The 16,885-nt window shown below is 36.4% G+C and overlaps 2 protein-coding genes across 2 annotated transcripts in view; both read left to right on the top strand.

The window, feature by feature from the left end:
* LOC134651356 (esterase FE4-like) overlaps window positions 1–8,746 on the top strand; it is a 30,803-nt gene extending 22,057 nt beyond the window's left edge. Inside the window, exon 2 of the mRNA XM_063506436.1 lies at window positions 8,255–8,746. Within this exon, the coding sequence (XP_063362506.1) occupies window positions 8,255–8,656 (402 nt within the window). The 3' untranslated portion in view covers window positions 8,657–8,746. The remainder of the gene's footprint in view (window positions 1–8,254) is intronic.
* LOC134651423 (circadian clock-controlled protein daywake-like) overlaps window positions 1–16,885 on the top strand; it is a 360,230-nt gene that overhangs the window by 316,250 nt on the left and 27,095 nt on the right. The window lies entirely within an intron of this gene.

Genomic DNA, 16,885 nt, shown 5'->3' with positions numbered 1-16,885 from the left:
GGTATCTAAGTCAGTATCATAAGACTCTATTAAAAATTGGTTGCACCTTATTTACACAGGTACCTTACAAAAAGTTATTATTTTAATTGTAAACTATTGCAATTACCGTTTTTGTATGCCCTAGATCTCCCAAGGTCTAATGCAAATAATCAAATGTGGTAGGAGTTGATTGCCTACTTAAGAAAATTGCAACCGAACCTACTTGGCATTATAACATTTATAACATGAACATGCATGCGGCCGAGTGAATAAACTAGGCAGCTGGGGAAACGGAACATATGCTACGTGTACGGTGCGCATAGATAATTTAGCTTCAATTCTGTATTTTTGTACAGTCAAAATCTTAAAATATTGATACGAATGAAGGGCCAAAAACCTTAACCCACTTTTTACTAAAACTAAAAAATCTTACCCCTGATTTTTTATGACTTTTCGATATAATTATTGTCAATTAGCCACTACAAAAACAAAAAAAAAATATGGCTTTATAAAGGACGATAGTAACAAGTGGGTTTGCCTGAGCGAAAACCAATTCCGTACAACAAATGCTCCTAACTCGATTCGAAAAAAACTCCAATTTAAAAAAATCATAATAAAACATCACTTAGAACAATGTTTAGTCCCAGTACTAATAAAAAAGCCTCAAGTTTAAACGGTGATTTTGCAGACCGTAGATAGATACTCATATTTTGCGTCGACAGATACGCCCGTGTCAGACTATGTAATTAAGTATCTAATTTAATTTCAAATTATTCTAGTTTTAACTGTACGAGGATGCAGAGACGAACATACCATATTTATATAAAGTTAAAACTATATTATCTATCGACTACCTACCTCATAAAATAATAAATCCTAAATCGATATATATTTATTTATTTAAACTTTATGCCTAAAGGCATTCCCTACCAGTCGACCATAGGGCTAAACAGAGATATTTAATTTAATTTAATTTTTTGTATACATTTACTGTATTCTCTCTGTGTTTATGTACTTGTTTTGTGCAATAAAGTGTTTACTACTACTATATTTAATCTTCACTTAAAAACAAGTAAATTGCAAGTTCACTTTATTCTACTAACCAAAATGACCCATTCGAATGCAAGGTCATCAAACATCAAAGACTACCATCTCAGACATCGATATTGAAACTGATATACATCATTATTTCACTTCAGAACGATCACAGATATACATTTACGTACACTTCGTATGTGGGTGGCCCATAGAATAAAGATGGTAGGATCCTAATAGATGTGATACCACATCTATTAATAAATCAATCAAATTAATCTATTAAACATAGGCAATGCGACACTATGATTGGTCGAATTTATTTGTTACCCATCATAATCCATACTAATTTATGGTGGGGAATAAAAAAAATGTGAGACTGTGACAAGGACAAACAATAATAACGCTTTCGCTGCTACTCCTACTGAAAGATACATAAGACTATCCCGTTCGTTATATAATTTTCCCTCCACCCATCATGCCTGATCGAGTTAAAATACTAGATTAATGAGGTGGCCCCACCAAGCACACTAGCCGTAAGAGCCATTAAGAACCCAGTTTGAATTTGTTGTACGAGTAGGTACATAATATATGGTCAAACAAATGAACGAGTTTTCTGTTGTCTTTTACGTCTGTCATGGTTGGTTAGAAGAGTGTTATCGACGCATGCGACGTTATTTCGGTATTTTATTGATGAGCCATGTGATTGAATAAGAAAGACTAGGTTAATTGTATGTCGACAACCAATGTAGGTGATTTACTAGATATATGTCTGTGTCACTTTCAAAATAACCTTCACAGTGTTGCTGCTGACAGATTCTCTTGTAACTTAATTGCCTTATGAAAGGTCATCTGCGGACATAAATCTCCTATAGTATATCTTGTTTACGAAAACTGGATCACAATCTATCAAACTGGTTAAGCGCACATTAAGTAATTTGTCGAGGTGTGTACCCACATAGATTTTTAGGACCTACATTTTTTTAGTGTTAGAATATTCAGTTTTTATTTGCCTCCTTAATTTTTGATTGGATACTTTGAAATCTAGTAGAATACGTTGTAGAAGATGTTCTTATCAATAGGTATATAATACCGCATGTTGTTTTCCGTTTGCTTTAAATACTTGTTAATATTGATTGTCTTTTTTTTTTCAGAAGGGTCCATATTTTTATACCTACTGATAAAGATAGCTTACAATCCTGTAAAATGTGATGTTTTGCAATTAATATAATTATGAAAAAAAAGGTACAATCTCACATTGTAAAACAACCTACTACGGTCCTACACATGTATAATTATGCAATATTTAGTGCGCTTTGAACAAAAATCTTTACTGTATAGTATGAAAGTTTGACATACTTACCTTCGCAGCGACGAGTATGATGTCCAAAACTGCCTACAATCACTCACTATGTACATATTTATATCACATAACACAACAACATAATAAAGTACCTATCATGACAATTTCATTGCAAAAATATTTTTAAACTTGCTTTGTCTAGATCCGTTAGGAGTTATTTCTTTGTTACTGACACGACACTCATGACAGTCAAAATTAATTTCTAGGATTCTAGGCATTTTTATTTCTTTTTACTCGTGTTTATAACATGCCTGTCTCGTGTGTTCATAGTCTTGCTTCAAAAAGGACAGGCTTTATACAACTTTTACCTAGTAAAGCAGGCGAAGTGATGTATGTAAGAGAAGAGTCGTGGAATGTATGGGGCCCAATACATTCCACGACTCTTCACTTTCCGAACAGACTTTATATAGTTGTTGTCCTTTACAAAAAATTTGGAATTACTGTAAGCTGGGTCACTTGGCTACTAATATGAGAGCTGTGAGGATTTACATCATTATTCATTTCAAGAAAAAATAGTGAACTTCAATCGTTTGCAAAACACATACAATATCGTTACCACAACTTAATGTAGGCATTTTCAAATTCTAGAAGCTACCTACTCTGTTTTTGGAAGTCGTTCAAAAACAGAACTTACATAAACTACCCTGTCCTACAAAAACAATAATAGGCCTAGTGTGTATGCATTGGTTCGACACGGGATCCTACTTACCATCCCATGTTTTATTGATGCCTTAAAGGACCCTGGCACATTAAACTTTCATCACCTTTATGCCCGACCTCAAGTTATGTATGAGCATGGCAATTATGTCGGACGAATTGTTTTTGTAACAAAAGGCTCAATCTTGTAAGAACGGGGTGTTGTTTATTAATACAGTAATATTAGTTTAACTTTTACATGCTTTTATCATCTCATATTGACTGCTTAGAAGAATTTCAAATATTATCTTTTAATAATTATCTTTACCTTTGCAATAGTGGTTGAAGGTGTAAACGGGAAACACCGTAGGAAGGCCAAACAAATAGGACCGACGACGATCAGTTCCATTTTTATCTACTATCACTAAGCCCGTCACTTTCGCACTTACATACTTGTTAGAACGTGACAGGCATGGTGATAAATGATAAAAATGCGACCGTGCTACTAGGGCTGGTCACAACAAAACCGAAACCGATAAGGATAGCTAACGACCGGTCGTTGTGGAGATCATTGGAAGAGGCGTTTCTCCATAAAAGTTTTCGAACTAAATAGTCCCCGGAATTCCAAATAGCCCCACGCATTGGTAAGTAAGTATATCTATTCTAACTCGCGGTGCCGTTTAGTGAAATAAAAAATAGCTTATTTGTTTGGTTTTACAGTGGCATTTTAATAGTAAAGCTCTTAAGTTAATATTAGTAACCTTTTATTGACTCTAGACTACTAGATTATTTATTTACTTGTGCCAGAAGTCTTCGTTCTTCTATAATCTGAAAGGGTACTGCCAACTTCTAATTTATTGTTACAATAGGTATATCACTTCACTTATTAAACGCTAAGACACACGTAAAAACTCATTAAATACTTTCGGTAACGATCGAATTTGCTTTGACGTGACAGTACCTATTATAAAATACTTCCAGTTTACACTAAAAAATATCCAATTAATCCAACTATACGATGAAAGCTTTACCAAAACATTTTTAATTAATGAAACACAATATTTTCCGACCGCTGGATACAAGCGGCGATAATGATAAAGAAGATGGCTTTTACACGACTTTTGCAGAGCTATCTCGTAACTCATACTTAAGAGGCTTCTTCGTCAAAGACGATTATTTACGAGTTCTGAGTTGGCAGGTATTCTTCCAATAATATGAAAGTCAATAATATATTTCAGGATGTACTATGTGGTATAGCGGTTCTTTAGTCAAAAATGTAGGGACAGTCAGCATCAATAGTACCGGAGGAAACAACGCACCAGAAAATTATCGTCACCTCAGCACTCATTCCTTTCTTTCTCATATCCTCTTTCATACAATCCATCCATCGTTTTTTGGGTCTCCCATCCGCTCTCCATCCATCAACATTCATCCCTAACATTCTTTTGCCTATATGGCATTCATCCCTCCTCATTACATGCCCATACCACGCTAACCTAGTACCTACTACTCATCTTCTCCATTACCGGCGGTACTACTTTCAAACTTCAAATTATTATGACATAAAAACTTTTTACAAAAAAAAGAAAAACGACTTCAAAAAGGATGAAATAAAATATTATCCTTTTTGAAGTCTATGCGTTACCAACTGATATGTTTGAAGTCGGTGCCAAGCCAAATTTTGTTGCATACCATGATTTTGGTGCGATTCAATAAGGATGTACGTTGGATTGTCTTACACGACGACAATGAACGTACTTTCTGTAGGTACAGTTGACGTTAAAAATATGTTTACACTTTTCGCCTTATTACAAAGGAGTAAGGTGCAAAAGTGTAAACATATCTTTGACGTCGACTGTACCTAAGAACACACGATCAAACCTTCTTGGCGCAGTCCGTACCATGTTTGTCGGCACATAGTGTAAATCCAATGCATTTGTTTGCCGTCGTATTTTTTAAAGAACATTTCTTACAAATGTGTGGGATTGGGACTGAGTTATTTCCCGTCCCTTATCCAGAGGACTACATTTCAAAATATAAAACAATTCAAGGAATATACCTTTTTGCCAAATTTCACCTAAAGCAGTTCAGTGGTTTAGCCATGAAAAGGCGACAAAGAGGCAGACAGAATTACTTGCACATTTACAATAGTTATTATTAGTACAGTTCTAATGGGATTTATAGCCATAAAGCTGATTATTTTTGACTGGTATTGTTACTACTTGCCTTGGCACCGACTTCAAACATATCAGTTGGTAACGCATAGACTTCAAAAAGGATAATATTTTATTTCATCCTTTTTGAAGTCGGTTTTCTTTTTTTTGTAAAAAGTTTTTATTTTTCAATTTTTAGTTTTAACGCATTGTTAAGAGCGCGACGCATGAATGAAAAACGAGATCACGTTTAACATTAAATTCGTGTACCTATTACTTTAATAAATATGTAATCAAGAATTTTCTCGAGTCCGTCTGGGAAATTATAATTCCTGTCACTATCACTACACTAAATCCATCCTCCGTCCCGCCACTGACCTAATCCCTCAACCCCCCCGATCACTCAACCTCACAGCGCATCAACCCCTGATCCAGGAACCCCTTGACCCTGAAGCAACAGCCCTTCAACCGCCAGTCCCCGACCCCTTAATCCCTAACCCTAACCCCCGATCAGTAGCCTTACCAGCTTACCACGAGTTTGACATTAATATTTTCGCTAGCGTGTGTGTAACTTACTTTCTTTGCATCTCGCTCGTACTGGCATATTAGTGCGAGCGAGATGCATAAAAAGTAAGTTACGAAGACGTTAATAGCGAATATGTCAATGCCAAACTTGTGATATGGTTACTGATCAGGGGTAGTGTCGAACTCATGGTAAGGCTACAGTCGCACTACATCAAATTGGTGGTTTTCCGAAGCAAATGCTCGAGTTACTTTAGGAAACACCGAAATCACTTTACACGTGCCTTTAAAAATTGAGGAGTTCCCTCAATTCCTCATGGATTCCGTCATCAGACCAGAACCAAAAATAATACGGAAACACCTTGGAGGTAACTTCTTCCAAACAAAAAAAGAATTACTCAAATCGGATCACAGGATTAATCGCTGAACATACTACATTTTTAAAAATCATCATCATTATCATCAAAACAATCATCATCATCAGGTCTACTTCACTAAATTGGTGGTTTTCGGGAGAAAATGCTCGAGTTGCTTAAGAAAACATCCAAATCACCATGCATGTGCCTTTAAAAATTGAGGAGTTCCCTCAATTCCTCATGGATCCCATTATCAGATCATGGGACCAACTTGGAGGTAGCTCCTTTCAAACAAAAAAAGAATTACTCAAATCGGACCACGGATGTCGGAGTAATCGGTGAACGTACATAAAAAAAAATAGCCTAACCCGAATACAGAACCTCCTCCTTCTATGAAATTGAAGTCGGTTAAAAACTATAGGACGAAAACGATGGCTACACGACAAGTATTGAGAGAAAACCTAGTTCGAAGGTCATTAAAAGCGTGGAGCTCCTTAAGTAACACGGATTTCTCACGCCATGCAGGTTACATTTGGGTCATGCCTACACGTTTGTAGTATTTGTGCTAACAGATGCTAATATTTTTAAACAGTTCATTGACAAATTGGAAGTGCAACAGATCCACGGGCCTGATAAATGACGCCTACGCAAGTAAAGATCGCAGCAAGGACCTGAAATTGATAGGGCTTACGCAGATGTAATGGCGTCGTAACATTTACAAAGTGAAGGACCTGAAACGTATCGTAGTAGTAGTATATTTAAGTAAAAAAGTACCGTAAAACGGGGTGAGTAGGTTTCGCGGGGAGAGGTGGGTTATGAATGGGGAGAGAAGGTTTGAGAGGGGGGTGAGAAGGGATTTTTAGGCTACTGCTACAAAAATAATATATTCCAATTTAAAATGGAGCTTTATTAATACGCATAATAAAAAATAATCGATCCAACAATCTTCCAAAATCATCTTTGTATGAAAACCCCTCTCACCCCAAATACGAGGCACTACGGGGTGAGGTGGGTTTTCCTCTTTATCGTCAAAGTTATGAAATGGAACAACCCAAAATAAAATAAAAACTAAAATACATACGTCCAGAACACTTATTATATACCTACACAATTCAGTGTTCATATGTAAAAATAAAATGTTATCGAGGTTTGAATTCCAGTTTTGACCCTACTCACCCCATCTTACGGTATGTATGAAGTAGCATATTGTATAATATTAATATGTATTAGTTACCTGATTTGGAATTGAAGTCAAACTTTAAATTGCATTGAAGCCTAAAATAATCATACCTACAACAGCTACATGTCGAGTTATGTTCTGATTCTATCAGCATTATATTACAATATTTTATCACATTATTAATCAGAGCACACTCGCGTTGACAAACATCACCTTAATAATGAATTTCAATTATCCTTAATTAAGGCATATTTGACATTTTGTTAAAAATAAAACCAACTTGTGATTTGGCAACCGCCCTTGAGTATACTATAGTGATGGATGAGTCAGTAAGTCGATGCCATCAAGATAATAGCGAAGAAGTAGGGTAGAATAGAACCCAAATCGCTTCCTATTAGTGTTCAATGCTTCAGTAAAAGCAGTGTCTCCAGTTCTTCACGCATAGAAATGACAAGTATTTTTTTCATTAAGAAACCCTTTCTACTTTTGTACGTGCTTATATTAAAATAAATCAGTAACCACAAGTTGTTGTCACCTTAATGGACTTACGAGTATTCAAGTCAAAGGTTAAGGCCAAGTTTTCAAATTACTCGTACAATAATTATTGTGATACATTGTCCTTATTGCATCAGGTCAATGTAAAACTGGATTAAGTAAATACCAGGAAACTTATAAAACGCAGGCAACTAAAAAAATATTTAGTCACCATTCGTTATTGGCAAAAATGGGAGCAGAGGTACAAAATAACTTACACCAGCTGCTGGTCATTAATTTAGATTCATCGTACTTATAAATAAATGGTTGTGGGTTCGAATCGAAACCTGGCTGGTACTAACTGTAATGTTTTGCAAAACTATGAAATATTATTAATTTAGGAAGCCCGATACCTTGTATGCTTAATACTCAACTTGTGGTTAGCCTCTCACCTTTTTTGTCAGAGAGGTCCTTTTTCAGCTGTGGAGTGTAAAGATAAATTATGAATCGTAAAATTGTATTATGGAATGCTTCTATATTTTTTTCATAATTTCAGGTGTGGATTCTACTATGCTATTTAGCATCTTCACATGCCATAGTTTTATGGTCCCACTACCCAGCTGCCACCTCTTCACATTTATTTGGAGGCCTGTCTTCACCAGCTGTTCCATTATACGACCAGAAAACTATACAGTATTTACCTGATCCATATAGCAAGTACGATCTACCTAATTTTGAAGATTACGGATCATCAGTTACATCTTTTGTTAATCCAAAAACAATATATGTTCCGAGAGTATCCAAAACCATTAACGCCCCTTCACAGTCCAGTCATTTCCTGATTAATGAGGGACTATCTGCATATGCATCAAAACCGAATATGGAAGCATTGACTTATAAGAGTTATAAGCGTGCGCTTGACGAAGTTCCGGTGACTCATGTATCGTACCTATATTAGCCAAGGCACTAGTTATTCTTGGTAATGATATACGTATTCAATCGACCCTTATTTTACTTGACACAGGACGCAAGTTTTTCTTGGTACTTAATTATATAGCATTATTTTGTAATTTTAGCGGCTGACTTTAGAAATATGATTGACTTTATTGTAGGCACTGTAAGTAATTTATCATTTATTTTAAGATTATTACGAATGAATTTGTCATAGATATTTAATAAATACATTTCTGCAAACTTTTTACATTTTTTATTCATTGAACAAATGCGAGTGCGCATTACATAATTTTTCAAGCTGCTATTAAATTAAGTGTTTTTTAGGGTTCCGTAGCCAAATGGCAAAAAACGGAACCCTTATAGATTCGTCATGTCTGTCTGTCTGTCCGTCTGTCCGTCTGTCCGTCTGTCCGTCTGTCTGTCCGTCCGTATGTCACAGCCACTTTTCTCCGAAACTATAAGAACTATACTGTTGAAACTTGGTAAGTAGATGTATTCTGTGAACCGCATTAAGATTTTCACACAAAAATAGAAAAATAGAAATAAATTTTTGGGGTTCCCCATACTTCGAACTGAAACTCAAAATTTTTTTTTTCATCAAACCCATACGTGTGGGGTGTCTATGGATAGGTATTCAAAAATGATATTGAGGTTTCTAATATCATTTTTTTCTAAACTGAATAGTTTGCGCGAGAGACACTTCCAAAGTGGTAAAATGTGTGTCCCCCCCCCCTGTAACTTCTAAAATAAGAGAATGATAAAACTAAAAAAAATATATGATGTACATTACCATGTAAACTTCCACCGAAAATTGGTTTGAACGAGATCTAGTAAGTAGTTTTTTTTTATACGTCATAAATCGCCTAAATACGGAACCCTTCATGGGCGAGTCCGACTCGCACTTGGCCGCTTTTTATCATACAAACTAACATGCCTTTTTGTAATTAAATTCCCTTAAAATGCATTAAATAACAGCAAGTTCATATTTTCTTAATAGCGATGTTTATGAAGCAATGTGTCAACTTGTCAACAGTTAAGGAACGCTTCCCACGTATCCCCGACCTCCAGCAACACACCGACGGCAAGACATTAAAGATTATCTTCAGCGTCGATAGAAGGAATGCAGACGCACCTAATGGGATAAACAAACGCACCCTTTGATACAAGTACAGGCGTATGTAATGCATCACCTATTTTATGGCGGTTGTCAATTAATACCGCTCCCACGGGATCGACTCTTCATTATCTTAATGGCAGCGACAGCATAAACGCTCCAGAAACTTCTCATGGCCTACGTGACTCCAGACAACGCATCCCCACGGTTTCGGGATGAATATAAGCGGCCATCCCGACCAGCGGAAGACAGTTCTCATCGAGTCCTCATCTAGTTCGCATCCAGCGACCAGGCTACACGTGAGCTCCGAATCGCTCGGTGTACCGGTACACCCTCGCGCTTCTAAACTATATTGAATTAAACTCGTAATTGTAAAATCAAATAAAGTAAATACCTCCTCATCGGTGTTTTATAAGAAGACCTCCGTTCTCTCAAGACACTTAACTGGTGACAGCGACGGGCGAGTCTCCCAGCGAGCAGCGGCTACACATCGTCGGCGCGAACTGGAAGGTTTCAACCTGAAGAGATTCGACCACTGCCTTATGAAGACCACAGTACTCATCGCACTGGCGGCTACCCTGTGAGTTTTCCTACATTTTCCTTTCATTTTCCTAATTATTTTGTACGCATTTCCACCATTTTTTTCTCTTTAAAAAAAAAAAGAGACAGTTCTATTCTGTGATAGGATTTAATTAATTTAATATCAAAATGGCTCTGAATCATACTACGATCGAAAAATATTTGCCCAAATATGAAGGTGATAGACAAACGTTAGATTTCTTTTTAAATCAAGTTACTATGTTAGCTAGAGCAGCAGACGCTGACGCAAGGGCCCTGTTTCCAATTATATTAAAAAGCAAGTTACGCGGGGAAGCAATTAAAGCAATTGCTCACATGCCAAACAACACGGTAGAAGAAATTGTAAATTCCTTAAGGTCTAAATTTGGTGACACTAGAAGTATAGAACAAATTATTTCTGAAATCACTCGCATTAAACGGTTCCCTAACGAAAGTGCTCTAGGATTTGCTGATAAAATAAAAGAACTTTTGTACGCAGCGAAAAATAAAGCGGATTCACCGCAAGCAACAGCCATTTTGGAGAACGTTTGCATCGACCAATTATGTAAACACTTGGATATCGCGACTGATCGATTAATCCGTTCCGCGCAACACACCACTTTTGATGACGCGTATAATCAATTAAAACACGAGTTAGAAGTCCACCCCGAGTACTTCCAGAGAAAACAAGAAAAATCATTTAAATCTAATCCAAGATTTAACTATAATAATAAAAACTATAATCAACATACTATACTAAAACCGAATTTCAATCAAAACCGCGTAAATCAACACCAATCTAACCAATTCGCACAAATATCTTATCCTAATCTGCAGTTAAATAACAACAACAATCAAATGCATTGGGCCAACCAACCGCGACCAACTCCGGAACAATGGCGACAAACATACCCGCCAAAACACCAACCTCAAAGATTAACTGACCATTTAGATAGTGATATTTCAATGAGAACCGCGACTAGTAGGCGACCTGTAAATCGTCCGCCAAGACCGCGACCGGTAGAAGTTTTTAATACACAAATAAATACCAATGAACATAATGGTAATTACGAACATAATTATGACCCCAACACGTATGATGGCGATGATTTTTTTCAAGAAACAGGACCACAAAACGAATTGACGTAAAATTAAATTATTTAGATAAAGATCATCTCCCATATATCACTATAGATGAATGGGGAGGAAAAATCTTAATAGATTCTGGTAGTAATAGGTGCCTTATTGGATCATCAATATTGAAGTCTAATAGGAATTTTAATAATAAAGTTATCGATAAAGAGTTTACAATTACGACTGCTCATAGTAAAACAAAACATCGAGGAGCTATTAATTTAAAATTATACCCGTTAGGCGAAGACATAGAACATGAATTTTTGATCTATGACTTTGACCCCAAATATGCGGGAATGATAGGATGGGACCTGATTTTAAAGCTTAACGCAATAATTCATCCAAAAAAGTGTGAACTTATCATGCCAAACAAAATAATTCCAATTAGCATAGACTATCCGGAGAAAATCTCAAAAATCGATCCGCTCTCGGATAATCTAATTACATGTGTATCTAACAAACCGGACGGCGAATACTTTATCCCTGAAATCGGGACAAACACCGTCCTCATTAATTGTGCATTAGTGTCAGTGATAGATGGCAAATATAGATTAGGTGTCACAAACCTAAGTCCTAGGCCCCAAAAATTCAAAAATAATTTTGATAATTTCTTACAATCAATACCGAATGGATTAAAATCTGTATCGGAAGTATTAGACAATGTTAAAATAAACAAAACGGAAGCTAGTAAATTAACGATTCGAACGGATCACATGAATATGGAAGAAAAAGCTAAAATTACCAAGTTAGTACACGAATTTAAAGACGTGTTTCATACGGGTCAAGAGCCACTTACCTTTACCCATACAGTTAAACATAAATTACGTTTGACAGATGATACACCCATTTATGTGCGCAATTACAGGAAACCACCAAAACAACAAGAGGAAATAGACAAACAAGTTAACGAGTTACTTAAAAATGACATTATTCGTGAGTCTAATTCCCCTTGGAGTTGTCCTGTTCACATTGTACCTAAAAAACCTGACGCATCCGGTAAGGTTAAATGGCGCATGGTCATAGACTATAGGCAATTAAATGCAAAGACAATCGAAGATAAATATCCTCTGCCAAATATAGAGGAAATATTGGATAAATTAGGTAGAGCTCAGTACTTCACTACGTTAGACCTCGCGAGTGGGTACCATCAGATAGAAATGCACGAGGAAGATATCGAAAAAACTGCGTTTTCAACTAATCACGGACATTGGGAATTTTTACGCATGCCTTTTGGTTTAAAAAACGCTCCGGCTACATTTCAACGATTAATGGATTTAATATTACGCGACCTCTTATATAATACATGCCTCGTATATCTAGACGATATAATCATTTACTCAACTTCGTTGGACGAGCACATACAAAAATTACGAAAAGTATTTGAACGCTTGCGACAACATAATTTAAAAATACAACCAGATAAATCTGAGTTTCTTCAAAAACATGTAGAGTACTTAGGACACGAGTTAACACCTAACGGTCTAACACCTAACCAACGCAAAGTACAAGACATAGTTAATTTCCCAGTACCAAAAACCGAAAAAGAAATACGATCCTTTTTGGGATTGACAGGCTATTATAGGAGATTCATTAATAACTATGCTCAAATAACAAAACCATTGACTAAATGCTTAAAAAAACGCGCCAAGATTATAATAGATGATGAGTTTTTAAAGTCAGTACAGAAGCTAAAAGAATTAATTACCAACGAACCTATTTTAAAGTATCCAGATTTTGATCAACAATTTATTGTTACCACAGACGCTAGTGACATAGCGTTAGGAGCGGTTTTGTCTCAGAAAGAAGATAATGTCGAAAAACCAATCGCTTATGCATCTAGAACTTTATCTGATACAGAATCTAAATATTCTACAACTGAAAAAGAGCTACTTGCGATAGTTTGGGCTTGCAAACACTTTAGACCGTACTTATATGGTCGTAAGTTCATCATTTACACCGATCATAAACCTTTAACTTGGTTAATGTCTTTAAAATACCCCAATTCTAGGTTAACTAGGTGGAGACTTCGACTAGCTGAATTCGACTTCGAAATAAAATACAAACAAGGCTCTATTAACTCGAACGCAGACGCTTTGTCACGGGTAAAAATTAATTTTAACGATAATGAATCAATATTAGCTCAGAACGGTAGCGACATGGATGAACAAATTAACTACAATGATAACCGCGAAGAAATCCAAACACAGCACTCACAAGATGACAACATACACCAGGGAATTCCTATTATGAATGATGTCATAAATAAAAAGCCACATCAAATTTATTTTAAACTACACAATAAATTAGATAATATAAACGTGCGAAAGGAAGACGGTAACGAAATCATAGAAGTTAGCCTGTATACATCTAAACGACCAGGAGAAGCACTCAGGAAACTTGCACGCGAGTATTTAAAACCAGGTATTCACTATTACGCTTTCTTTTACGTAGATGAATTATATCAAGAAATGGTAAAGATCCTCACTAAAGAACATAATCCTCAAATTCGTATAACTCGTTGTACTGAAATAGTGGAAACCGTAGTTGAAAAGGAAAAGCAAATCGATATCATAAAAAGTTATCACGAAGGAAAAACGAATCATCGCGGTATTACCGAAACTTTAATGCATATTAGTAGGAAATATTGGTGGAAAAATATTATGTCCGATATCCGCGAATATATTAATAACTGCTCTATTTGTAAGGCAGGCAAATACGAACGGCATCCAATGCGTCCACCAATGTTATTGCCACCAATAGCTTTGCGACCACTTAATCATATTTTTTGCGATGTTGTTGATATTGAAGGCAAGCTTTACTTATCTATAGTAGACGGATTCTCTCGTTTCGCAGTAGTTAAAAGATTAAAAGATAAAAATAGCTCAACAGTTATGTCAAAACTTCTTTCTTACTTTGCACACTATGGTGTCCCTGCAGAAATAACGACTGACGCAGGAAAAGAATTCGCACTACTTAAGGAATTAGTTAATTTATATCACATTAAGATTAATTTCACTACGCCTTATAATCCAGCATCACACGGGATCGTCGAAAGATTCCACTCAACGTTGAGAGAACATTGTCGATTGCTTAGTGAACAATATAAAAATAAACTACCGCACGATGACAAAATGAAACTCGCATTAATAGCATACAACAGCTCGATACAATCAGACACAAAATTAACTCCACATGAAATCTTATTTGGACATATCGAAACGGAACCTTTGTTTAACTTTCTCCATGATTCACAGTTGTTAAATACTCTAGTGGAAAAACATAGAGAACATTTAAAAACGGTTTACGATTATATATACAAAATAAAACGGGATGCTCAAATAAAAAGAACAGACGAATATAATAAGAATACCGAATTACCAGCCCCAATAGTCGAAACTCACGAAAAACTCCCAACCACTAATAAACAAGCTAACGTATTTTGTACTCGCCGAAAAACCTACATTCGCGACACAAAAGCCCCAAAAATATATTTGGATAGTCGAGGTAAACGACGAGCAGCAAATAAATTGAGGCCTGTTGTTGTTACAGGTTCCTCCAAGTCCAGGGTAGTCAACCCTACCAAATCAAGAAGTTAGAAAATCCCAATGGCATATACCTCGAAAAAATAGGACCAATTGCAGAAATAGAAGGCTACAGATATCTAACCAAAAGATGTAATCTAACCGAAATCCTTAACATCCTTAACAAATTAATGTCTAATAGAGTTCAAACTGATAATTACCACATTAACAGTCTTTATACCCATTTATTAGGAAGATTAAAAGGATTAATGAACCAAAACGTTGGTCGATCCAAACGCGGCCTTATTGATGGTCTTGGAACAATTGTTAAATTTATAGCTGGAAACCCTGATGCGAATGATTTAAAAGAAATTAATAACAATATTCAAACCCTTACAAATAACCAAGAAACATTACTTAACAACTTAAACGAAACTATTAACAAAGTTGACTTAAGGCTTAAAAGCATTACAAAACGTTTAAACACTATGTACGAAGTAAGTTTTACTAATAAGGCAAATATTGATATTTTAAATACTTTTATATTAATGGAAGATATAATTAATATCTTAGAGTTAGGCATAACATTAGCTAAGCCAGGAATACCTTGTAAAGACATTTTTGAGGAGGCAAACAATGTAGAAGTCGATCGTATTATGGTTTACACTGTTAGTAATGTCATACACTTTGTTGCAAAAATAGCGGAAATTAAAGCCAAAAGTGGTAATGCATACAACCTCATCCCTTTCCCGACTCATGATGGTCTAATCCTCGAAATCCAAAAACCTTCAATCCTCATTAAAAACTCATGGTACGCCTACCCAAGTGCTGAACAATGCAAAGCTAAGAAAACCATGATGGTCTGCAAACACGTTTGGTGGAAGGACTCCAATAAAACACCTGACTGCATCCATCAAGCTCTGCTTCTCAAAAACAACCACACGTGCCTTACGACGAAACTAGAAGAAGAGGAAGCTATCACAACAATAAACGACGGCAATTTCCTGTTATACTCAAGAGGACCACAACGAGTAACCATCAATTGCAATGAAACGTTTTACGAAGTCATCCAAGGGCCATATAAACTACACCTTAATCCCGGCTGTGAACTACAGATGGCGAACCTATATACTAAAGTGATCTCGAAAACCAACAATCTATTCAAAGAAGAAGTCCAGCAGATACAGATGCACTTAGAACAAAAAACAGATAAGATCCAATATACGGATGAAGATTTACAAATACACCTGAAGCCATTAGAATCAACAATCAAATCAAACATACATCAACATATTTGGATACCCAGCGTGTGGAGCATAAGCATATTTATGTGCCTCATCGGGTGCGCCATATACCTCAAGTGCACCCAACGCCGCAGCAGCCTCGAGAACACGGGCGTAACAAGTTACACCCTTAGTTCTCTCTTAAGGGGGGAGGAGTTAAGGAACGCTTCCCACGTATCCCCGACCTCCAGCAACACACCGACGGCAAGACATTAAAGATTATCTTCAGCGTCGATAGAAGGAATGCAGACGCACCTAATGGGATAAACAAACGCACCCTTTGATACAAGTACAGGCGTATGTAATGCATCACCTATTTTATGGCGGTTGTCAATTAATACCGCTCCCACGGGATCGACTCTTCATTATCTTAATGGCAGCGACAGCATAAACGCTCCAGAAACTTCTCATGGCCTACGTGACTCCAGACAACGCATCCCCACGGTTTCGGGATGAATATAAGCGGCCATCCCGACCAGCGGAAGACAGTTCTCATCGAGTCCTCATCTAGTTCGCATCCAGCGACCAGGCTACACGTGAGCTCCGAATCGCTCGGTGTACCGGTACACCCTCGCGCTTCTAAACTATATTGAATTAAACTCGTAATTGTAAAATCAAATAAA

This window comes from Cydia amplana, chromosome 10, assembly GCF_948474715.1.
Source record: "Cydia amplana chromosome 10, ilCydAmpl1.1, whole genome shotgun sequence".
Lineage (NCBI taxonomy): Eukaryota > Metazoa > Arthropoda > Insecta > Lepidoptera > Tortricidae > Cydia > Cydia amplana.
This window is presented reverse-complemented; position numbering and strand designations above follow the sequence as displayed.